The sequence below is a fragment of the Polistes fuscatus genome, unplaced genomic scaffold (genome assembly GCF_010416935.1).
Source record: "Polistes fuscatus isolate 324 unplaced genomic scaffold, CU_Pfus_HIC Scaffold27, whole genome shotgun sequence".
In the NCBI taxonomy this organism is placed as follows: domain Eukaryota; kingdom Metazoa; phylum Arthropoda; class Insecta; order Hymenoptera; family Vespidae; genus Polistes; species Polistes fuscatus.
In genome coordinates, this window is record NW_025113104.1 from 2,147,181 (window position 1) to 2,172,010 (window position 24,830).

A 24,830-nucleotide genomic window follows, 5' to 3' on the forward strand; every position below is an offset into this window, starting at 1 on the left:
TATTTTATATTCAAAGTATGTTAATAAATATGTAATGTTTAAACCAGTACACATGTGTTTAAACAATCTGAAATATAAAGAGATTGCATTAGAATATTAAAATAATTGTTAAATAATCGATAGGAATGTCTATTGTTGTCTAAAAGAACGGAATATATGATCTATGTACCGTCCCCTTCGAAATCCACCGTTGAAATGAGACGTTGTCCTCTATGAAAGTACTTTTATTAAATGTTGTTTATCTGACTTTCCGAACGTTGCGCATGTATATAAAGGGTGTCATACACCTAATACATAATTATTAAGATTGTAACGTTCTTATTTTCGTATTTTTATCATTTTTATGTATATTTTTTATTGCTCCTGCGCAATGATTGCTTCGAGGGTAAAATTTAGCTGCAATATAAGAAAAGTGCATTAGTGCATTAAAATAATTGTTAATGTATACGTAATGTACACGTATATGGAAATGAAAAAAGAAAGTACATTCCTCTAAACAATTATACAACCAATATATTAAAACAATTAATAAACAATATACTAAGGGAAAATGTGAATTATTAAAGTTTACCATTATGATAGAAGAAAGCTGAGGTGTTTGTTCGTTTGAATACTATAAAAAAATTGGCTGGATTCATTTTACAATCTTGTAGGTTCTTCTTTTATGTATGTACTTGATACTTAAGACAATAAGTAAGCCTAATAGATGCTGTGCTTTTCCATATCTTTAAATACTTGCAAATCTGAAAATCATAAAATTTTATTAGTAAAGTATCAAGTTATCCTTGTTAATATTTAAAAACTAATGTATAGAATAAAGATAATATACACTAAAAACTTTATCACACTGCAACAGAAAAACTCACAAATTTTATTTATTTAATAAATCAAAAATAAATTAATTTTTCCTATTAGGTGTACACGTTCCTTTATAATATTTAAGAAATAAAGAATAAAATAAAGAGGTTATACACTAAAAACCGCACAGAAGACACAATCGTATAGAAAAGAAACCTCGTTGCAAATATTTTAAAAACAATTGACATAAAGCACTGTAACCATCCTTAAAGAATGAAAATAACAAGAATTTTTCCATATCAATACAGAATATGGGAATTTATACTTTCATAGTTGGCATAAGAGATTTCAATTGTTTTGTTTCAATTTATTTTAATTCTTTAAGGATGGCTGTATTGCTTTATGTCATTTGTTTTAAAGATTTCTATAACGTGGTTTCTTATCTATACAATTATGTTTCTCTGTGCAATGTGATGTCAATTGTCTTAAAAATATCAACAACGTGGTTTCTTTTCTATACAATTGTGTTTTTCTGTGCAATGTGACAAAGTTTTTAGTATATATTGTCTTTATTCTACACGTTATTCTTTAAATATTAACAAGGAATGTGATAAACATATACAAAACACTCATATATTTAATTTTCTTTATATTATTCTAATGCTATGTTACTTTATAGTTTTTTTTAGGTTTCCAAACATTGGAAGAATACAGCATGAATACATATACTTGTCAGTCTAATTGTGTTTACTTTTCTATCTAAATAATAACTGTGTTTACTTTTTATATTGATATCAGTTGTGGTAAGTGTATCTCTTTTCTTTTATAACAAAAAGAAGAGTAATATTAAAAGTAGAAGAAGCGAGAAGAGAGAGAGAGAGTAACATCTTATACAAATATCATACATATACATATGTAGACTCGTTCAGTTGGCTTAATACTTTACTAATCAATCTTATGATTTTCAGATTTGCAAGTATTTGAAGATTTGGAAAAGCACAGTATCGATTAGGCTTACTTATTGTTTCGTGTATCAAGTACATACATAAACTTTAATAATTCACATTTTCCATTAGTAAATTGATTATTAATTGTTTGAATACATTAGTTGTATAATTGTTTACAAAAATGTACTTTATTTTTTCATTTCTATATTCGTGTACATTACTTATACATTAACAATTATTTTAATGCACTAATGCACTTTTCTTATATTGCAGCTAAATTTCACGTCTCATTTCAACGATCGATTTCGAAGGGGACGGTACATAGATCATATATTCCGATCTTTTAGAGAACAATAGACATTTCTATCGATTATTTAACAATTATTTTAATATTCTAATGCAATCTCTTTACATTTCAGATTGTTTAAACACATATGTACTGGTTTAAACATTACATACTTATTAACATACTTTGAATATAAAATAATTTTAATGTGATATTTTTTTTGGATAAAAATTTTATTATCCAAAGTCATCATTGCACAGGGACGTTAAAACAAATGTATATTAGTTTAAACAATTACATAAAATTGAAATAATGTTTAAATCAGAACGTTACAATCTTAAATTTTTACAAATTTAAAAGACAAATAGGAATCATATTACATAAGGGATTCTTTTCTTTTACAAATTGTATTGCCAAGCCTCGTACCAGGTAATAAAAAAAATTATTGTTAATCGACTCACTAGAAAATATTGTGGACTTGTATTAACTAATTTCTTTTTTGTAGAGATTCCATGGGAATCATTTTGAAAATAGAATGCAGAAGCAGTTTAAAGGATCTTTTAAAAGGCAAACATAAATTTCTTTATTGGGAATAAACCAATATTATAATATTTTCTAAAAAATATTTATTCAAAGTATTAAAGATCTGATTCTTTCTGCATAGGTGATCATTCATTAAACTAGAAGAAAAGAAAAAATAATTTTCAATTAGATATGAAAAATCGAAAAACACTGTAATCATGAAAGATTTAGGAAGACACCGGTGAACGTGCTACGTTCTAACACTGGAAGGAAACCATGTACTATAATATTCTATCAAAAGAATTGAAGGAAACCATGTACTGTAATATTCTTTCAAAAGAATAGAAGAAGGAATGCATCATGGTTATTATAAATTTAAAAGTCAAATAGGAAATACATTGCATTAGGATATTCCTAACATATATAAAGTATATATTTAGTATTGTACTTCGTAATTGAAAATACTATTATACATCGACTGGCAATAATTTATCTAAAGGAAACTATTCTTTTTGAATAATAAATTGTTAAAGAAGAAAGGCCATAGATAAGAAATATTGAAAAAATGTCTTAATTTCGTAAATCTAAAGGAGAAGAAAATAATGCTGTCAGAAAATTAAATTCTACTGATCATCAAAGTCTTTCACTTGCTTTTTAAGATTTAACTGCACTTGTGCTATATAATTTCTAATAAGGATCATTCATTATTTAATGGTACGTTGATAGAAAAGAAATACTAAAAACATTTCTAGTATTTTTTCTTATCTATACAACAGAGAATATACTGTAGATTTTTCAATTTTACATGAGATAGTGTAACAAACTAATAGTTTCATTTCCTTTGTAGGGTTTTTTGTGCAATTTCTTAAATGAAAAAGAGATTAAAGGAATATTCTAGTAGCACAAAATTTGGGTAGAAAAGAAGAAAACTGTAGTATCATGAAGAAACATATCACACTATTATGCCACATTGTGGTGGCATTACATAATATAAAATGTATTTGTTGTTTCGTTTAACGATTGCTAGATAAATCTTTTTTTAAATAATATGCTTATATATTTGATACCGGGTGTGATTTCATAAGTGAAGATACGAAATGAATTATTTACTATATATCTATAATTTAAAGCGCAGAGTAGTGTTTTAATAGCTCAATAATGTAACAAATTCATTGTAATTTTTAAGACGATGTCATACCATGATTGTACATTTAATATTACTTATTAATATATATTTTCTAAAAATATTTGTGCATTTGCATATTTTATTTACATATACGTAAAGTATAATATAATTAATTTAACTATCATTAATGAATTAAAATAAAATTTAAATGTTTGGCGAATTTTATAGACTCCTTGGAATAATGTAATAAGAGATAATTAAAAAAAAAAAAAAATGATAAAAAATATCACATTATTCTAATTTTCGTCACAGTAAAATATCTTATTTAGGTCACTATTGAGAAATATTAATATTCTAATTTTTTGTGAAAAAATGATTATTTATATTCTCTTCCTTTTTTTCTATATTCATAGAACTAATATTATAAAAGACTATAAATAATATTTAATAGCTTGGAAAAATATTAATGAATGTATTTATCGATATATATAATATATCTATATATACTGTGAAAGGCATTTAAATGCCACCCTCGAATCAAAATTTTGACGTTTTTCTGATTTCACATAGGAATCCATATGTTCCGGTATTTTAAATCCGGTATTTTAAATTTGTCGTGACGTCACAAAAATGAAAATTTGGTAGTAGGATCACAGGATGATACAAGAGCTCTTCGAAGAGAGTAGGAAACGAGAGCGCTGATTGGTTGATAAATAGCCAATCAGCTCTCAATATATGGCCTAGAAGAGCGCTGATTGGTTGATAAAAAGCCAATCAGCTCCTAATAGTGCGCTGATTGGTTAATAAGTAGCCAATCAGCTCTCAATATATGGCCTAGAAGAGCGCTGATTGGTTGAAAATTGTCCAATCGGCTCTTAATGGATTTCTGATTGGTTGATGCTGGGTCTATTATCAACCAATCAGCGCTCTCGTTTCCTACTCTCTTCGAAGAGCTCTTGTATCATCCTGTGATCCTACTACCAAATTTTCATTTTTGTGACGTCACGACAAATTTAAAATACCGGATTTAAAATACCGGAACATATGGATTCCTATGTGAAATCAGAAAAACGTCAAAATTTTGATTCGAGGGTGGCATTTAAATGCCTTTCACAGTATATATAGATATATTATATATATCGATAAATACATTCATTAATATTTTTCCAAGCTATTAAATATTATTTATAGTCTTTTATAATATTAGTTCTATGAATATAGAAAAAAAGGAAGAGAATATAAATAATCATTTTTTCACAAAAAATTAGAATATTAATATTTCTCAATAGTGACCTAAATAAGATATTTTACTGTGACGAAAATTAGAATAATGTGATATTTTTTATCATTTTTTTTTTTTTTAATTATCTCTTATTACATTATTCCAAGGAGTCTATAAAATTCGCCAAACATTTAAATTTTATTTTAATTCATTAATGATAGTTAAATTAATTATATTATACTTTACGTATATGTAAATAAAATATGCAATGCACAAATATTTTTAGAAAATATATATTAATAAGTAATATTAAATGTACAATCATGGTATGACATCGTCTTAAAAATTACAATGAATTTGTTACATTATTGAGCTATTAAAACACTACTCTGCGCTTTAAATTATAGATATATAGTAAATAATTCATTTCGTATCTTCACTTATGAAATCACACCCGGTATCAAATATATAAGCATATTATTTAAAAAAGATTTATCTAGCAATCGTTAAACGAAACAACAAATACATTTTATATTATGTAATGCCACCACAATGTGGCATAATAGTGTGATATGTTTCTTCATGATACTACAGTTTTCTTCTTTTCTACCCAAATTTTGTGCTACTAGAATATTCCTTTAATCTCTTTTTCATTTAAGAAATTGCACAAAAAACCCTACAAAGGAAATGAAACTATTAGTTTGTTACACTATCTCATGTAAAATTGAAAAATCTACAGTATATTCTCTGTTGTATAGATAAGAAAAAATACTAGAAATGTTTTTAGTATTTCTTTTCTATCAACGTACCATTAAATAATGAATGATCCTTATTAGAAATTATATAGCACAAGTGCAGTTAAATCTTAAAAAGCAAGTGAAAGACTTTGATGATCAGTAGAATTTAATTTTCTGACAGCATTATTTTCTTCTCCTTTAGATTTACGAAATTAAGACATTTTTTCAATATTTCTTATCTATGGCCTTTCTTCTTTAACAATTTATTATTCAAAAAGAATAGTTTCCTTTAGATAAATTATTGCCAGTCGATGTATAATAGTATTTTCAATTACGAAGTACAATACTAAATAGTATACTTTATATATGTTAGGAATATCCTAATGCAATGTATTTCCTATTTGACTTTTAAATTTATAATAACCATGATGCATTCCTTCTTCTATTCTTTTGAAAGAATATTACAGTACATGGTTTCCTTCAATTCTTTTGATAGAATATTATAGTACATGGTTTCCTTCCAGTGTTAGAACGTAGCACGTTCACCGGTGTCTTCCTAAATCTTTCATGATTACAGTGTTTTTCGATTTTTCATATCTAATTGAAAATTATTTTTTCTTTTCTTCTAGTTTAATGAATGATCACCTATGCAGAAAGAATCAGATCTTTAATACTTTGAATAAATATTTTTTTAGAAAATATTATAATATTGGTTTATTCCCAATAAAAGAAATTTATGTTTGCCTTTTAAAAGATCCTTTAAACTGCTTCTGCATTCTATTTTCAAAATGATTCCCATGGAATCTCTACAAAAAAGAAATTAGTTAATACAAGTCCACAATATTTTCTAGTGAGTCGATTAACAATAATTTTTTTTATTACCTGGTACGAGGCTTGGCAATACAATTTGTAAAAGAAAAGAATCCCTTATGTAATATGATTCCTATTTGTCTTTTAAATTTGTAAAAATTTAAGATTGTAACGTTCTGATTTAAACATTATTTCAATTTTATGTAATTGTTTAAACTAATATACATTTGTTTTAACGTCCCTGTGCAATGATGACTTTGGATAATAAAATTTTTATCCAAAAAAAATATCACATTAAAATTATTTTATATTCAAAGTATGTTAATAAGTATGTAATGTTTAAACCAGTACATATGTGTTTAAACAATCTGAAATGTAAAGAGATTGCATTAGAATATTAAAATAATTGTTAAATAATCGATAGAAATGTCTATTGTTCTCTAAAAGATCGGAATATATGATCTATGTACCGTCCCCTTCGAAATCGATCGTTGAAATGAGCTCTTTTCCTCTATGAAAGTACTTTTATTAAACGTTGTTTATCTGACTTTCCTAACGTTGCGCATGTGTATAAAGGGTGTCATACATCTAATACATAATATTTAAGATTGTAAAGTTCTTATTTTAGTATTCTTTTAATTTTTGTGTAATTATTATAGTGCTCCTACGCAGTGAGGACTTCGAGGGTGAAATTTAGCTGCAATATAAGAAAAGTGCATTAGTGCATTAAAATAATTGTTAATGTATAAGTAATGTACACGAATATAGAAATGAAAAAAGAAAGTACATTTCTCTAAACAATTATACAATCAATATATTAAAACAATGAATAAATAATATACTAAGGAAAAATGTGAATTATTAAAGTTTACCATTATGATAGAAGAAAGCTATGAAGAAGAAAGATTAAGATAGAAGAAAGAAAGGGGTGTTTGCTCGTTTAAGTATCATAAAAAAATTGCCTGGATTAATTTTAAAATCTTCCAAATTCTTCTTTCATGTATGTACTTGATACACAAAACAATAAGAAAGCCTAATTGATGTTGTGTAATTCCAAATCTTCAAATACTTGCAAATCTGAAAATCATAAGATTGTATTAGTAAAGTATCAAGCAAACTGAAAGAGTCTCTATATGTATTTGTATGATATTTGTATAAGATGTCACTCACACTCTTTTTCTCCTTCTTATACTTTTTATAACAATCTTCTTTATGTTATAAAAGAAAAGACATAAACTTATCACAACTGACATCAATATAAAAAAGTAAACACAATTAGACTGACAATGAGTATGTGTATTCATGCTGTATTCTACCAATGTTTGGAAACCTAAAAAAAAGTATAAAATAACTTAGCATTGGTATAATATAAAGAAAATTAAATATATAAGTGTTTATTATACGTGTAACACTTTCCTTGTTAATATTTAAAAAATAATGCATAGAATAAAGATGATATACACTAAAAACTTTGTCACATTGCAAAGAAAAACACAATGATATAGAAAAGAAACAACGATGCAGATATTTTTAAAACAATTGACATCACATTGCACATAAAAACACAGTCGTATAGATAAGAAACCACGTTATAGAAATATTTAAAACAAATGACATAAAGCAATATAGCCATCCTTAAAGAATTAAAATAAATTGAAACAAAACAATTGACATATCTCATGCCAACGATGAAAGTATAAATTCCCATACTCTGTTTTGATATGGAAAAACTCTTGTTATTTTAATTCTTGAAGGATGGCTACAATGCTGTATGTCAATTGTTTTTAAAATATCTGCAACGAGGTTTCTTTTCTATACGACTGCGTTTATCTGTGCGGTTTTTAGTGTATATTGTCTTTATTTTACTCGTTATTTTTTTAATATTACCAAGGAACGTATACACTTAATAGAAAAATAAATTAGATAACAATAATTATTAATTGGATTAATAATTAAATAATTATAATAATTCATAAAATTAATATTTAATTATTGTAATAAATAAATTATGTATGTTTTTCTGTTCTGTGTGATAAGGATTATAGTGCATATTGTCTTTATTCTTTTCGTTTTTTTTTAAATATTAACAAGATATGTGTACCTTAAATAGTAAAATAGAATAAATTTTTTATTTATTCAATAAATAAATTATCATATCAAGCTTGACTAGAGTGGTCATGAAGAAAGGCGAGATGCTACGTCGTCCTGTTAATCTCAGGTAATTAAAAAATATTTTCTAACGTAAATAATCTTCCTATATACTAATAGATTATTCTAATAAATAACTTTCAAATGATATAATCGAAAGATTACGATAATGTCGAGGATAAAAACTATTTGCGTAGAAAAAAATTCCATGTACATTATGTATGCATTTTTCTACGCAATTATATATATATATTTATCTTGTTTAACGGCATAATTTTTATAGATATCGACTTATAATGATCAATTTTTATTGTCTGGGTTAATAAAGTATATATTTCGACAATTGTTATGTTCCTATATATTATTTGTAACTATTTGATATTTTTCTATAATAGATGAAAAAAAATGCAAAATCTCAAGTAGCCATTGGTCAACGGATTTCGCTACATTTTTTGAAAGTGAACTACCGCGCATACTACCGCGCGCAGCAGATGCGCAGCAGAGGCAACGCAGTGGCAACGGAAGGGGGTGCAGGGGAAAGGTAGAGGAAACGCCATTTTCTGTCAGCTGTATATGTTCCAGCGTACTGCGTCATCTCGTTTAATTCAGGTAATTGAAAAGTTACTCAAAATTCTATAACAAATAAAGTTCTAAATATTTGTGAAAATGTACCAAAGATTTTGCATATAGTTTTTAACGAAAAATATATTTAATTTGCATTAATATTTTAAATACGCGGAAAAGGAAATGGTTCACGATTTTCTGAAAGAGTTTCACAGTCAATTTTTTGTTTCTATTTTCGTTTTTCTTTTTTATTTTTTTATCTATTATTTTTCCTCCATATTTGCATCTCGCTGCCAATGTTCTATATAAAGGAGAAAATACGAAAAAAAGGTAATATAAATCAAAGAGTAGACTTGTTAGTTTTTATTTTCTTCTGTATTCTTTGATAAGAAATAAGGATCTATATTAATGATAGTAGTAGATATTAAGTGAAATATAATATTGTAGTATATAATATAGTACGTATAAGTTTACGTATAAAGTGAAAGTATAATAACATCGTATAAATAGTACGTATTAAGTGAAGTATAATAAAATCGTTTAATCAGACGATTTATTCTTACGAATTAGCATATCTATTATTAGATCTATTATCTTACGAATAATATTTTATGACTCAGTCAATTTCTGATTTATCCAATTAATATAATTAATCACATTGACATATACACCTGGAATTCCACTGTTTGCACAACCAATACCCCATGCTACCATCCCAACAATTTGCCATTGATTACCTGACTGACATACCAATGGTGCACCTCCATCTCCCTACAAAATTATATATTGATTGTTTAATAATTGTAAATGTTATACAATGGAATTAAATAAGTCATATTGTCTACCGTGCACGCATCTTTTCCTGATTCACCTCCTGCACATATAAAACTTGTTTTGTCGAGCGTGAAGAGTTGTCCCACTTTGGTACCACGAAGAGCAGTTTCACAATTATTTTGATTTACTATGGGAACATCAACTTCTTTAAGTATACTCTGATAATTACCACCAAATGCATTCTTTCCCCAACCGGAAACCCAACATCTTTAAAAATAATCATATTAATATATTAATGTATTAGGAAAATAATTCACTTTACATCAATTCAATATACTATATCATAAAAATAAAGTAAATATACCTTGTTGGTGGATTTGGTACTGAAGTAGGAAGGCATACGGTATTAATATTAGGGCTACTCGAGATAGGTACAGATGAGCTTAATCTAACAACTGCTACATCGTTCTGAAGATTTTTCGAATTATAAGAAGGATGGACAAATATTTTTTGTGCATTGTACTCTTGATAAGGATAAGGTTCAGAAGTACTTTGTCCATTCCATTCGCCAAGTCTTATTTTAAGACCACCATTCCTATGAGAAATACGTATAAAATATTGATGTTTTAACATAACAAAAAAATAAAGCTGTAATGATGTTAGACTTACAAGTAAGGAGTTACTTTATGAGCCACAGTTAGTACATGATTAGCATTAATAAGAGCTCCAGATCCAATATATGAATTACTTGATGTTAAGAGAGCTGCTTGCCAAGGATATTCACCATAACTGGCTACTCCTTCTGGTTGAGCAGTAAGAGCTATTTTTCTTAAACCGCAACTAGTATCACCTAGATTTCCTGATGTACAGCAATATACTAATCCTCCTGAACACATTGTACCCTGTATAATAAAATAAACATCATAATATACAAATATACAAACATAATATATAATAAATGACATTAAATAAATATATCCGTACCATGTTAACAATTCTTATATCAATTTCATTACCATCATTACCACCATTACAAGTACCAGCAGCTACACATTTACATCCAGGAGTTGAAGCAATTGTAGCTAAAATATTAATAACATTAAAATTACGCATTATAAATAATTTTATAATTTAATTGTTGAAAAATAAATTGATACATACTTGTTACCGTATTGATATTCGCAGTCGTACCATCGAAAACAATCGTATTACTTTGTGCTTTAATACAATCAAGTATAAAGCACACTATCACTGATATATATAAAAAGTTAAACATTTTTCAGATATATACATAAATGAAAAAAAGTAAAGAAAAGAACAAAACTTGGTGTTTGAACTAGTCGATATGATGGATAATAGAAAAACTAACATTTCGCGGTCTTATTCAGATTTATATATATTTTGCATTACATGCCCTATATTTATATATTCTTTTGTTATAATTTTGAAACACATTAAGTGAAATATCCAAGCGCGATAAAAGTCTCTAACGAGATGTTTTTCCCTCCAAACAATAGTTACATTCTATTTATAAAGTATGACACTATCATAAAATAAAATTAATTACTTCCTATTACAATTATATTCTTATTTTGTCACCTATTATACTTATACATAATAATAGAAGTTATAGATCATCGTAATTATCGTCTATTGCAGAATTTCCTGAACAAATTATTACAAATGAGGAAGATGTATGAATACACGTAATTAAGTTAATCGTACTTCATGGGAAATTAAAATAAGGTTAATAATCTGGTATTTCCAACGAAAAATGACTCATGTGTGATTTTATTTCAACATTGTTACTTTGGATTTATTATTTGACGAATAGAGAATCACGTGTTAGCACAAGTCGATTATTTAAAAATATAATATTTATATTTAAATAATATTAATTATTATAATAATGATATTAATATTTAATATATATATTAGATACCTAATATAATATAATATTTAATATCTAAATATATATGTGTGTGCGGTACATTATGTGTGCGCTCGACAAATAAATTAAAATTACGTTTTCGACAGAATTTTAATTTATTGATCTACATTCATTCAGAAAAATTAAAATTCAATAAGATATGAAATATTTAGAGAATAATTACTGAGAATTATACTCATTTTTTTCATCATTTTCACTAGTTTTAAATAATAATAATAGTAACAACAACAAAATAAATAAAAAATAATACATAAATATAGACATTCATTTCACGACGATTACTTCCAAGTAATCGAATCATATGATTAAAGACTAGTCTAATTGTAAGTTAAAGCTCAACCTTTCCCTACGATTGATAATTCAATATTTACTGCAATATTTATAGAAAAGCTTAAAGAAATACGGAAATATATTGGACTAATAATCACAGTAATTAACATTCAATAATTATATTCCTTATCCATGAAAAGCATAACAAAACTGATATTTTATTGTGATGTCTATTATACTAGAGATAAAAATATCTTTTGTTCTTATGTATAAATTATAAAATAAAATTATGTGTATTTTCTTTTAATATTAGATTTTCCAAGTTTTTTTACTCGAGCATGATTCATATGTGACATCACGGTGTAAATACTAGGTATACATAATACTAATAAATAAATGCGCAGAAAAGTTGGAAAATGAAGAGAAAAATTTAAAGAGTTTGGTAAAGATACAGTAAACCGTTGTGTTTCTTCAAAATATGGAATGTTGCGTAAGATAATAATACCTTCGCATATTATACCTAAAGGATACAGCGGTATCCATATTGTATACCTTAACCATGTTAAGAAATAAATTTCTACGTTCAATAATTGTGAATTATAGTATAAATATCTGATAACTTCAACTGCGCTCCAAACAATAAAAAGATAAAATACAACTGGTTTAGTTTGCATACGTGGTTCTCCTTCTATCATGAAGAATAAGACAAATGCTCTGCCTCCGACTTGCAAAAAAGAAATCATCATGCTACCTTTGGTATATCCAAATAAAGGGTGCATAACTTCCAAAAATTGTAGCAACTGTATAAATTTCATTGGATTTCCAACAACGGTATATGTGTGTTTCATAGAAGCTATAATTAATAAAATAATTACATTTAAGCTAAAATAGAGTAGTATATGTAACAATTAATATGATATAGTAAATACAAACCTGGCCCATCTCTAGAATATTTCAAACCCATTACAGTAAGAATATAAAGAAATCCGACTAATTGACATAAGTTGTAGATAATTAAGTATACTTTCTTAAAGTCCTCTGTTATATATAAATTGTTTAAATTAGTATAATGTATAAAATAAGTATCGATATTAATTTGTAGATAATATTTGTACCTTTTCTATAACCAAGTTCTTCTTTATGTAATTTATCATACATATCAGGGTAGTCGTTACAAACATCTCTCTTCTCATACTCATTATCATCCATGTCTTCGCTCTTCCATTTGTCAAAATCTATTTTAAGCCATGGTGGTTTCTGCGGTTGGCCAGTCAATCGTGGCCACCATCCGCCATATTTTTTCTTCAATGTAAAATCTATTTGACGGTCAATAACTTTATAATTGCTTTCCTACAAAATCAATTAACATGCATAGAGAGAATAATACTTTAAGTTATTAATAAGAGTCTAATATTCAAACATACATCAGGAATAACAAGTTCGTGAAAGTCAATACTGAAACCGTAATTATTGCATCCTCTTGCGCCTTGACCGTATGCGCTAACTTGCAACTTTTTATCTTGCAAATTAATATTAATATCCTATAAAAGATATTAAAATCTTAATAAAAAAGAATTCAATCAATTAAATATTAACAATGATTTCCATACCTTAACATCAGCCAAATCAACTTTTAATGTTACTTGATTCTCTGTTTGAGCCCAATACACAAATGGAAAATACGTATCTGTCATTTTGATATAATTTCTTTTCAACGAATAAGTTATAAATATATTTTATTTTTTAGAGATAAAAGCAATGTTAAGTGTAACGATTTTGACACCCTCTATGAAGTTAGTAAGCCTTTATCTCATTTCTCATAATTGTAAGTATATCGCACTTTACAATACTTACGTTAAATAATATTTAAATATCAAGTAAAAATGCTTATTGACATGATTCATTATATTTATAATGAATATAAATAAATAATTTAAATATATACTTAACTTAATTCTACAGGTAAAGTAAAATATCAGACCAATTCTCGACTGACCATTGGTCGATATCGTTTACACATTTATCGATTAGACTAAATTTATTAAAACTTTAATTTTGCTTATCACAAAAGTAGAATTTTATCAAATTATTTTTATAATGATTTCGTTTTAAATTTGAGATATAAGAAACGATTATATAAATTTTGTCAGGTTTCTTTTTAATCGACTTTACATATATATATGTACGTGCTTACATAATACGATAGGAGTAGTAAAACAACATATGATAAACATAACATGTATTATTATATTTTTATTTCAATATATATTCGATCGATCAGTTAATAAAAAGCGATAGTTTTCAAGACGCAGTTATAACAAATACGAAAGAAAAAATATTAGAAATCATCAGCGAAAATTTGTTTAATTGCGGTGCAACAATATTACATCACGATTATTATTTGTATCTTTGATGTGTGTGTTTGTATAACGATTAAAATATAAATAAATCGAAAAACAATCGTGATAGTTACCATGGACGAATACAATAGACTGTTTACAATGCAACGATTAAACCGTGACGGTTTTTACAAAACGCGTTTTATTAACATGTATCAACAAGGTATGCTTTCAAGGATAACGTTAATACGCATTTTGTGTTGCACTATACGATCAAATATTTTCTTAGAATCGTAAAACGATCAAAAAATCGATCTATAAAATCATATAAAAGATACCATTCAGTCAAATTTTCGTTGCAAACTATCCTTACGAAACATAACACAGTTACGAACGCGTGCACACACATACAACACATATTATATTTATATTTATTTATATTATATTTTTCTCTGGAAGAGAGAGAGAGAGAGAGTTCACCTTCTCTTTATTTTTTATTTTTTTTATTTAAATATTTTTCTAATAAATTTATATATCTAAGAGATGTGCCGAATATTCGGCTACACGAATCTACAAATTCGTATTCCACATCTTAAGAATAAAAACTTAAGAATCGAAATCCGTAATCGATCAATATTCGCAAATTCGAACGCGCCCTAATCATGATTCTTGTTTGTTCCTACTTTGTTCTTTGTTTGGTTCAATTTAAATGAAAATACACATATATATTTCATCGCATGCTTCTCAATTTAAGATCGTAATCAAATTATTTCAACCGTTCATTTTCAATTACACAATTTTAGTGGATACTTATCGTTAAATATTCGTGATCGTAAAAGTAATATTACCATAATAAAGTAAGGAAATCACATTCGCTAAAAAGCACACTTCGAACGTTCTCAACATTACTTCGATGACATGAATGTTCTTAAAGCATATTTTGTTTATAATACAATATTATTTTATTCGATAAATGATTAACAATCACAATCTTTTCATTGATGAGGAATCAAAATTTGTTTTTCTATTGTAGAAGTGTACGAAGTAATTCGTCAATGATACACAAGTTTCTACGCGCATGATTAATCATTGATCTTAATTTTATGCGTTGATCGATTACTTCACAGACTTCTACAAAAAGTACCAACCAAATTAATTACATGACAACGAAAAGTTCAATTGTAAATCGCCGATTAAATCAAATATTTTGAAACATTGACAAATACATTATTTCAGTACGAACTCTCGTAAGTAAGCAGTGGACGAATGATTTTTGGTCCTCGTATTATTTTTTAGATGCGTTTAGCCGTGTATAAAGCTCTTATTAAATGTCGCGTTAAGACGTATACATTAATCGTTTTTTATCACATTATGGTATTACAGAAATGAACAATTGTTAAGCAGAGAGCTCATGTATACCAATCATCGGTATTATCACATTTATGGTAGTAGACGAAGATAGAAACGGTACAGCAGAAATCGATCTTACTTCTCGTCAGTAATTATTGTGTAACACTGCCGCAATAACTAGTTAATTCTTGAATTGAGCATGGTTTCACACAGCATTCGTCATAAACACCCCTAGATTCCCTTCGGAAACGTCTACCAGCAAAACGACCCATCATGGCGTTTGCTGTAACTGCCGATCTAAATGGATACGAATCATCGAAACCGAATGGATAATCGTCTATTTCCATCTCTGAAAATAAAACAATAACATGTATTTTATTCATTTTTTAATCAAAAGTTAGATTTGCGAACCAATTCATGTAAATCTAATGTAGATGAGAATATGATAAACATACGCGTTTAAGTTTTTACTAAATTACAAATAATTCATATGTGATTTTACTTGAGTTTTTGAATTAATTAAAAATTATATAGGAAGCAAGCTAAATGTATAAAATATAAATATCAATGAATACAATGTTATCGTAACACTTACCCTGCCCGCTCTTTTTAAACATAGAATTGTAAACTCCGTCGCAAAGCAATCCTAGTGCATTAGATAAATTTTTTCCGCAATACTTGTGCAATGTCATCGATTGTCGCTTATCTTGGTACGAGTATTGAGTATTTCCTAATTTTATTAAGAAAGACGTAACGACCAGCACAAACGTCGCAAAGACGTTGAATCGATATGTGGACATCTGTAAATAAAAGACGAGTTATTTTAAACGAGTTTATTTTATAAGAACAAAATTTAATAATATAGTCCTAGAGTTTATATAGGTCATCTTATTGAATATCATTATCAATGTGCACTTTGCTTTGAGTAATTAAATCGGCTAAATTTATAATTGAAATTACATGCATTGACATAATGATAATGAAATTCATTTCCTTTTGCGTGATCTATTTAAACTAAATAAAAGAATAATTATTTTATGCATTGATCAAATATAGATTTAGATTTAAAGATATTGATCGATCAATCGTTAAATATTATTAATCGCCTAACATTTTATAATCATCCAGGTTGCAGGAAAATCGCGGCTATCGTTAAAACATTTGGCTGGTCATTGCCACATTATGCACATCGCATAACGCGGAATGAGGATAGTGGTCGATCTGCTTGTTTATATTTTAGCTCCGAGTCATTGAATCTCCAAGATAAATTATACTGTTGTTTTGATATGCGAAAATAGGGCCGTTATCCACGAGACGCATTCTGGCGCCACGGTGACTGGAGCTCAACCCGTTGATTCCAGAAAAGCTGAGACAGTAGACACCAATTTTTTTCTTAAAATAGGAAAAGAGAGAGAGAGAGAAAGAGAAAGAAAGAAAAAGAAATTGAATACGAAATCATTTTCAAGGTATATACAAATATTAGGTATTCCATTGATAAATAATTACTTTGCTTTCATATACTCAACGCGAAACTCAACGTTGATTTTATCAAATTCTATAGGCATGGATATTTATGACGAAATTATGAATATTAGATTCTTGGAAAGAGTTTCGAAATTGATAGTCAATCATAATAATTTGTTATTATAGGAATTGCCGATTTGCATTTGTAATATCACTTAGTAGACGCGTGCCAGACACGGTGCAAGCAAACAATGACTTTACCATTCATTGTTAGATCAAAACAAAATACATAAATATCTGGATACGGTGATACCGAACAGAATTAGCGACTCTAATAAAATTTATCAATGTCTAATAATATAATATTGATATTGACGTTTACGAATGTACATTAAAGACGATAACAACTTTCTTTCTCTTTCTCTTTTTCAAAGTTATGCAAGGAATCTGGTTAATCTGTTATTTCTTTTCCTTTATTTGAATAACTTCTTTTTTCTTATATTTTCAAAGAATCGCGAAATACATTGAAACGAATTCAATGACCTACGATAAAGTTGTATCCGTCGTACTCATGAGTCAACATTGTAGCAATATCGAAGGTGCGATGTGCTTCTCTTTCTCGTTGAATTTCAACTCTTTTCCAATTAAATTGAAACTACGTCATTTCATGTAGCGTTGTTGTTACGCTTATCTCACATTCGTGAAAAAAATCGCAGTATTAGCTTTTATTTATAAAAGGTCAAGATTAACTTCGATATATCCGATAAAGAAACATGTAGGAGAAACAAGCATAAAACAATGTCGATTTATTGACAAACGACAAAATACCGATAAACAAATACAAGACGAAAAATAAATATATATTAAATTATTTAATCAAATGCTTATAAAAATATGTTTTAATGTATGTATTAAGAAAAAAAGAAAAATTACATCGTGTCCTAATTTGTCATTAAATTGGAACACACTTCTAATGCGCACCATTCCTTGATTTTTAAATGACGAGTTTCTCCAATGATAAATACGATTATAAGAAAAGAAAAGGACTGTAAGGAGAGTACACATGCTCTCCTTGATAACGGATTGTCCGCAAATTGAAAAGAGGACTCATCCCAGACTATGACCTATTGTTGCACGCATTAATTTCTCTTTCTTTCTCTTTCTTTCTCTTTCTTTCTCTCTCTCTCCCTCTCTTTCATTATTATTTGAAGCGCCACTGGCTGAGACAAGTAATAAACACGTGTGTATAACAGTCGGAAAGATAATACACGAATGCAGTTATAGTCACCGAGAGGGAATGCACTCGTCTTTGACGAATGCTTTCATAGTAGGGTGATCGACTTTTCCGATTAAAAGTCTAGCTACTTAGCTTGGAAATCTTAAAACTTCGTTTCAATTCTTCACGAAGAAATAAATGACAAACATTTACTTCATATTCCAAGACATGTTTTCCTAACATTTCTATCCATTTTGTCAACGTTCTAAAACAATTAATAATTAATCCCATCCATATTTATTTAGTTCTTTTTCTTTCGTTCGGTCTAACAAAATTAATAATTACAAAAATAATCATTTATTTATTTCATGTGTACGCTGTGACGAGTCAGCAGTAACATCATTTGTCCTTCTTCGTCTTCACGACGAAGAAGAAGAAGATAATTATTTATCTTTTTATTTCCTTCTCCTCCTACTCCTTTTCCTCCTCCTACTTTAGATGATTTCTAATCTAATCTCTTTCTATTTCTCCTTTTTCTCTTTCTCTTTCTTTCTCTGTTTATTTTTTTCTCTAATTTCAAATGAAATTTAAAAAATCTAATGTTTACATTGCAATGAAAATCTTAATTCAAACTCGAAAATATGAACGTATCTTGAATCTTGTGTGTGAGTGACAGTTAATATTTAAATATTATATTTATTTACCTCTTCCACGCTCTCACGTCTTTCACGTCTGCGTATTCTTCCAGTTGTGCTTTATTTGAATATTTTTTCAAAAATTGCAGAATCAACGGCCGGTAGATTTCCGTGAATCTCTCCTCGATATAAAAGTCATTCTCGAACGAATCACCCCTAATCGACTTGACGCGCGATTTCTTACAGGTGACATAAGTAAAGATCACCAATTGAGCTTTCCTCTTACACTCGTACTAACTCTTGCCTAAGTCACTCTCATCAAGTATCACTATTTTTTTTGTTAATAATTATTCGATTCAAACATTCTTCTTTTTAAAGGACTATAGTTTTGATATTTTAAATGGGATCTATGTCAATATAAATAATAATAATAATAATAATAATAATAATAATAATAATAATAGTAATAATAATTTTAGAAGAAATAACTACACAAGTAAATGATTTTAATCCTTTTCGTTGATCCTTACTATATACTTCACGAAATGAAAGGAAACAAAAAAAGAATGAAGACACGTCTAAACCGGTCGGGCGCCAACGGACGACTCCGTCACGTACGGAGAGGAATGCAAACGAGCTAAAGATTCCTACATACGTATTTGCATTGTTGTTATTTTGTATAGCTCAGATTTACGAACGTTTGTAATACGTTATATAACATAGTACAAATACGTAATAAAACAATTTTAAAGCGCAGAGTAATGTAAGCATTGAAATGTTGTTTCTTATAAAACGATGACAAGTTTTTTCTTTTAGTGTTACACTATTTTCTACAGTTGTATACTGTAGATAATATTAATAAAATATGTACACATAAATAATATCTCTCTTCATAGTCTTAAATTAAATTTAAACCAAAAAATAATACATTAATAACAAAGTATTTATTTGATTTTTGAGTAAATTTAGAAGAAATTTTGAAGAAAAATAAATCTCCCAAAAAGTAATAGACTCTCTTCCTTGGAGATGGAAATACTCACGTTGAAGATACACGGTAGTTATCCCTAGTCGATGAGAGGAACGTACGTAGTATGACGATCCAAAAGAGGACGACCTCCCTTATAAACGGTCCGGCAAAAAAATTCAACAAGGTAGACGTGTTCATTACACACGTTAGGAAAGCACCTGTCATCTTGTTTTAACTTAACACCACCAATAACATCGCGTTCATAAGGAAGAGCAATCAACCGTAAATCGTTCCAATTTTATCCTCAACGTTATATGTATATATGTACGTTTTGTTTTAATTCTTGAATGACTTACTTCCGCTAGATATACTTCCAATTTTATTTATAAGCCGATGAACGTAAACAGGTCAACAATCGATTAGTTATCCTGTGATCTTAAACTATTTTTCTCCTTCTTTTTAATATAATTAACTCCTCTTCAGCAAATCATTCTTCAGTGAACCATAAAATGTATATGTGCTTTAATGTTTGAACTTATAAATTTTCTTTTGTATTTAATATATTCTTCTTATTTTTATCTTCGATGTAAAAATCATTTATATATGCAGGGTAAATTATCTTTTAAGTACATTTATAAATGTTTCTCGCGGTAAGATAATATTTCCAATCATACGCATCTTGTTTTTTCCATCTTTTTGTTTTGTCAATAATTTCATCCTTCTTGTGACGTCACCTCCATACTAAAAATATGTATAAATATACATAGTTTTTTTTAACATACAATTTATATTCAATCGATCGTCATTTATAGCAAATAAAAATATAACTCTGTATCTTCTGTTTACCAATTTTGCTGTTACGTCTTTCCTATATGCTTTCAAATTTTCCCTTGCAAGTACCTTGCCTCCGACAGCTGCTTGAATTGATATTTCAAACGATTGTCGTGGAATGATGTCCAAAAGTTTAGTACACATTCTTTTACCGATTTCTTTCGCTTTAGTACAGTGTACTATTGTACTTAATTCTTCTACGACGTTACTATTTAAAAGAATATTTAACTGAAAGAAAAAAATAACCACCAATTATTGAGTGTCGATATATTCAACGAATTATTGTGACTTTTACCTTAACAATTTCTGAAACTTGATATTCATCATCTTCATAATCAAAACTGGCATATCCAGAAGTGATGGTTTTCAATGTATCGTGAAAATCAAGGACAACTTCATTTAATGGCATTGAGAATTTTAACAACGTTCTATTATTTCCGATACTTTGACTTAATTGTTCAATCCCACGTTTTTCAAGACATAAAGAAATTATTGGTCCTATATATTCATCTATTTAAGCATATGTGTATTAATATATGCCAATAATAATAGAAATTACATAAGAATTAATTATAAAATTTTTATTTGAACAAAGATATACCTGGTGTTATAATAGTACCGATAATCATTGGTTCATAATATTCTTCTGTAATTTGTTTGTCAGGATAATCAATAGGATTATTGAAGACAACTATGTTTTCCCCTTTATTTAGTGTTATATTTTTTTTTCCTATAATTTTGGCCTTGTATGTAACACCAGGTGCTGTAACTATTGGTTCTGCACCATATTCTTGCTCCAACCTCTGTATAAATACTTCCATGTGCAAAAGTCCTAAAAATCCAGCTCGCCAGCCGCGTCCAAGTGCAGCACTAAAATTAAGTAATAATTTAAGTATATAAACGTTTCATTTTTCATTGTATATTCGCTAAAATAATAAATACCTAGAATTTGGTACAACTTCCACAGCACTATCGTTTAAAATAAGTTTCTCAATCGCACTTTGTAATTTAATAAAGTATGATTGATCCATAGGATACACTCCTGCAAATACCATCGGTTTTACTGCTTTAAATCCACCTAATGGTTCCACAGGATGACCTTTTTTGTATAAAGTATCCCCAATGTGTGCTTCTTTAGAAGTTTTCATATTACACTTTATACTTCCAACTTCTCCAGCGAATCTATAAGTTATATATTTTAATTAAAATCATATATATTATATATATTTAAAGATAAAAGAAAATATACGCAAATAAAATCCTATACTTACAAAGTTTTAACATGTTCTTCCTCAGGTCTTAAAATTGCTAAATTTTTAACTTCATAAGACTTTTTGCTAACAAAGGATATAATTTGTTCCCCAACAGATAAACTTCCATCCTTTACATAGATTAAGGAAACAGCACCTTTATATTTCTCATACCAACTATCAAATATTAGACCACGAAATGGTAAATTTCTATTTACAGGTGGAGGTGGAAGTCTTTTAAGTATAGCTTGTAATAATTCTTCAACACCTGTACCTAACTTTGCAGATATTTTTAATATGTCGCTTTCCTTTATACCAAACAATGCTTCCAACTGTTTTTTTACTCTTTCAGGATCTGCAGTTGGTAAATCTATTTTATTTATCACAGGTATTACTACAAGCTCTGTTTTAACAGCTAAATAATAATTGGCAACGGTTTGTGCTTGTACTCCATCATTTGCATCAACTAATAATACGACACCTTGACAAGCTGCTAATGAACGATATACCTCGGATGAGAAATCTACATGGCCTGGAGTATCTATCAAATTTAAAAGATAATTTTGTCCTTCATATGAATATCTAAGAGAAGCGGTCTGAGCTTTAACCGTTATTCCACGTTCCTTTTCTACTTGCAATGTGTCTAATACTTGTTTGCCTGAATTCTTTTTAATGGCACCGGTCATTTCAAGTAGTCTATCAGCAAGGGTACTTTTACCATGATCAACATGAGCTATTATACTAAAATTGCGAATATTTTCAATGGGTATTCCATTGTTTTTTTCAACATTTTCATTCGTACTATATGTTTCCTTTTGCATATATAAACATTTTCTAAAAGAATATATTGTCATAATTATATTATATCTTATAGATTAAAAAAATCATTAATACTTTCTCTATTTACATTTAATAGATCAAGAATCAATGATAAAAAAAAAAGCATAGAATCAACTTAATTTTATAACCTATACTTACGTTCCATATTTAATTTTTTCTGTACTACGGAATATATAATTCATTTGTATCCTATTTAAATGCTTTACGAGATTACAGAATACCATTATAAAATAGAAAATAAATATACATATATATATGCACACACATATGATATATATATTTATATTATTTAATTGTAATTATTGACAATCAGATTCCATTGCATCTAAAGTCAATTGTAAATAGCATACTTCTAGGTTAATGAAAATATTTTTTTCTCTATTATTTGCTCAATAGAAAATACGTTTCTTAATTTGTTTTTGCTTATTAAAAATGAAACTATTTTTCGAAGAGAAATATAATTGTAAAACTGTATTTTTTATAATAATTATAATAATGTTTATATAATTTGTATTAATTGATTGTAATTTTATTGCTACTTATTTACTAATTTAAATGAACTTATATTTCTTGTATTTATATATAAAAAGTATGTTTTTCACTATTTTTCATTATTATTATTATTATTTCATTAATTTTTATAGAGAGAAACTAAAAAATTTATTCATACTCTATGAGTAGTAAATATTTTAATATTTGCCTCATATCGCGTAACTCTGTGCAACTTCATGTAATTTTTCAATCTTTTAAAGTCGCATCGTTTTTTTACATAAAATGCAAAAAGCGTTTTTCGATAAAAAGTTGTATTATGTAAAATACATAAATAAGAAAGTACATTACATATATACGTATATATATATGTAAAAAAATTAAAGAAAAAATTAAATAATTTTAAATTATAGCGCGTATAAATAAGATTGAATATTCGGCCACTACGTGGCGTTGTCAGCGGCGCGAAGCTCGGATCGATCGTATTAGAGCGATACATTTTTTTAAATAGATTAAGTAGAGTAGTCCTGTAATACGATATATACTTAAATTATTTTGGTACGTATAATATATAGAAGTGCCTGATTTATCATTAGAAACTCAAAGAATAAGCAATTGATTTTACTGAAGAGTTATACGCCGAGTTTGAGGTCATACTCTTTTCTTTTTACCGCGTATACTTTAGATCGCTTAACGATTAGCGCTGCTCTGCAGCGACGTTGCCAGATCTTCGCAGTCTATTTCATTTGCGTATATGTGACGCGCGTGCGGACAAATGATACTCAATATTCGCGCTTTATTTACTGTTCATTTGTGAAATCTAACGACACGTGTATTAAAAAAAATTTTATTGGTCAACCTTCATCCTCTTTTTAACAACAACAATTAAATTCGTGAGTGTTTAACAATATCGTTTGCACGTAACAATGACTCGCACTACGAAGCATAAATTTTGCTCGCCAATATTAATGACATCGGAAAAAATTGATTTTAATGATATGTAAAAATAGAACATTTCTCATATATAAAGGTGGATTCTTTTAGAGAATAATAATCGATATATTTATCTGTAAGTGCAAATAATCTAGTCTTAATATTAGTAATGCTATTGAATATTTAAAATTAAGTTGGTGCTACTTTCAAAACACCTGTAAGTTTTATATCGTATATTTAAATTTGTACAGATTTTTATTAAAAGAATATTCATTTTGTATTACATTTGGATTCAGGTCAGGATAATTTCGACACGAACAAAGTCTTATTTATTTATCTTTGATATTTAATAAATGCCCGC

The 24,830-nt window shown here is 27.7% G+C and overlaps 4 protein-coding genes and 1 long non-coding RNA gene across 6 annotated transcripts; 1 reads left to right on the plus strand and 4 right to left on the minus strand.

Annotated features, from left to right (window-relative positions):
* Positions 1-2,860: 2,860 nt before the first annotated feature.
* LOC122518902 lies at positions 2,861-3,664 on the plus strand. Its single transcript, XR_006304175.1, has 3 exons — positions 2,861-2,981; positions 3,090-3,267; positions 3,401-3,664. It is a non-coding gene; the product is annotated as an uncharacterized LOC122518902 (long non-coding RNA).
* Positions 3,665-9,519: 5,855 nt separating this feature from the next.
* On the minus strand, positions 9,520-11,592 carry LOC122518982 (phenoloxidase-activating factor 2-like). The gene is made up of 6 exons (XM_043638120.1): positions 11,096-11,592; positions 10,919-11,016; positions 10,604-10,836; positions 10,299-10,529; positions 10,006-10,201; positions 9,520-9,931 (listed from the first exon to the last, which is right to left on the minus strand). The coding sequence occupies exons 1-6, from the start codon at positions 11,208-11,210 to the stop codon at positions 9,770-9,772; spliced, it is 1,035 nt and encodes a 344-aa protein (XP_043494055.1). The 5' UTR covers positions 11,211-11,592; the 3' UTR covers positions 9,520-9,769.
* Positions 11,593-11,695: 103 nt separating this feature from the next.
* LOC122518981 (very-long-chain (3R)-3-hydroxyacyl-CoA dehydratase) lies at positions 11,696-14,159 on the minus strand. The gene is made up of 5 exons (XM_043638119.1): positions 13,766-14,159; positions 13,580-13,696; positions 13,271-13,505; positions 13,089-13,193; positions 11,696-13,008 (listed from the first exon to the last, which is right to left on the minus strand). The coding sequence occupies exons 1-5, from the start codon at positions 13,847-13,849 to the stop codon at positions 12,443-12,445; spliced, it is 1,107 nt and encodes a 368-aa protein (XP_043494054.1). The 5' UTR covers positions 13,850-14,159; the 3' UTR covers positions 11,696-12,442.
* A 229-nt stretch (positions 14,160-14,388) lies between these two features.
* On the minus strand, positions 14,389-20,346 carry LOC122518983 (LIRP-like). 2 transcript variants are annotated; one of them, XM_043638121.1, is made up of 3 exons: positions 20,200-20,346; positions 16,440-16,644; positions 14,389-16,193 (listed from the first exon to the last, which is right to left on the minus strand). In XM_043638121.1, the coding sequence occupies exons 2-3, from the start codon at positions 16,642-16,644 to the stop codon at positions 15,997-15,999; spliced, it is 402 nt and encodes a 133-aa protein (XP_043494056.1). In that variant the 5' UTR covers positions 20,200-20,346; the 3' UTR covers positions 14,389-15,996. The 2 variants fall into 2 exon arrangements, with proteins under 2 accessions (XP_043494056.1, XP_043494057.1); XM_043638122.1 differs by lacking the exon at positions 20,200-20,346 and adding an exon at positions 19,229-19,560.
* Positions 20,347-20,488: 142 nt separating this feature from the next.
* Positions 20,489-23,366, minus strand: LOC122518980 (translation factor GUF1 homolog, mitochondrial). The gene is made up of 7 exons (XM_043638118.1): positions 23,186-23,366; positions 22,229-23,041; positions 21,900-22,139; positions 21,559-21,827; positions 21,253-21,467; positions 20,973-21,185; positions 20,489-20,867 (listed from the first exon to the last, which is right to left on the minus strand). The coding sequence occupies exons 1-7, from the start codon at positions 23,269-23,271 to the stop codon at positions 20,742-20,744; spliced, it is 1,962 nt and encodes a 653-aa protein (XP_043494053.1). The 5' UTR covers positions 23,272-23,366; the 3' UTR covers positions 20,489-20,741.
* Between the last annotated feature and the right edge of the window lie 1,464 nt (positions 23,367-24,830).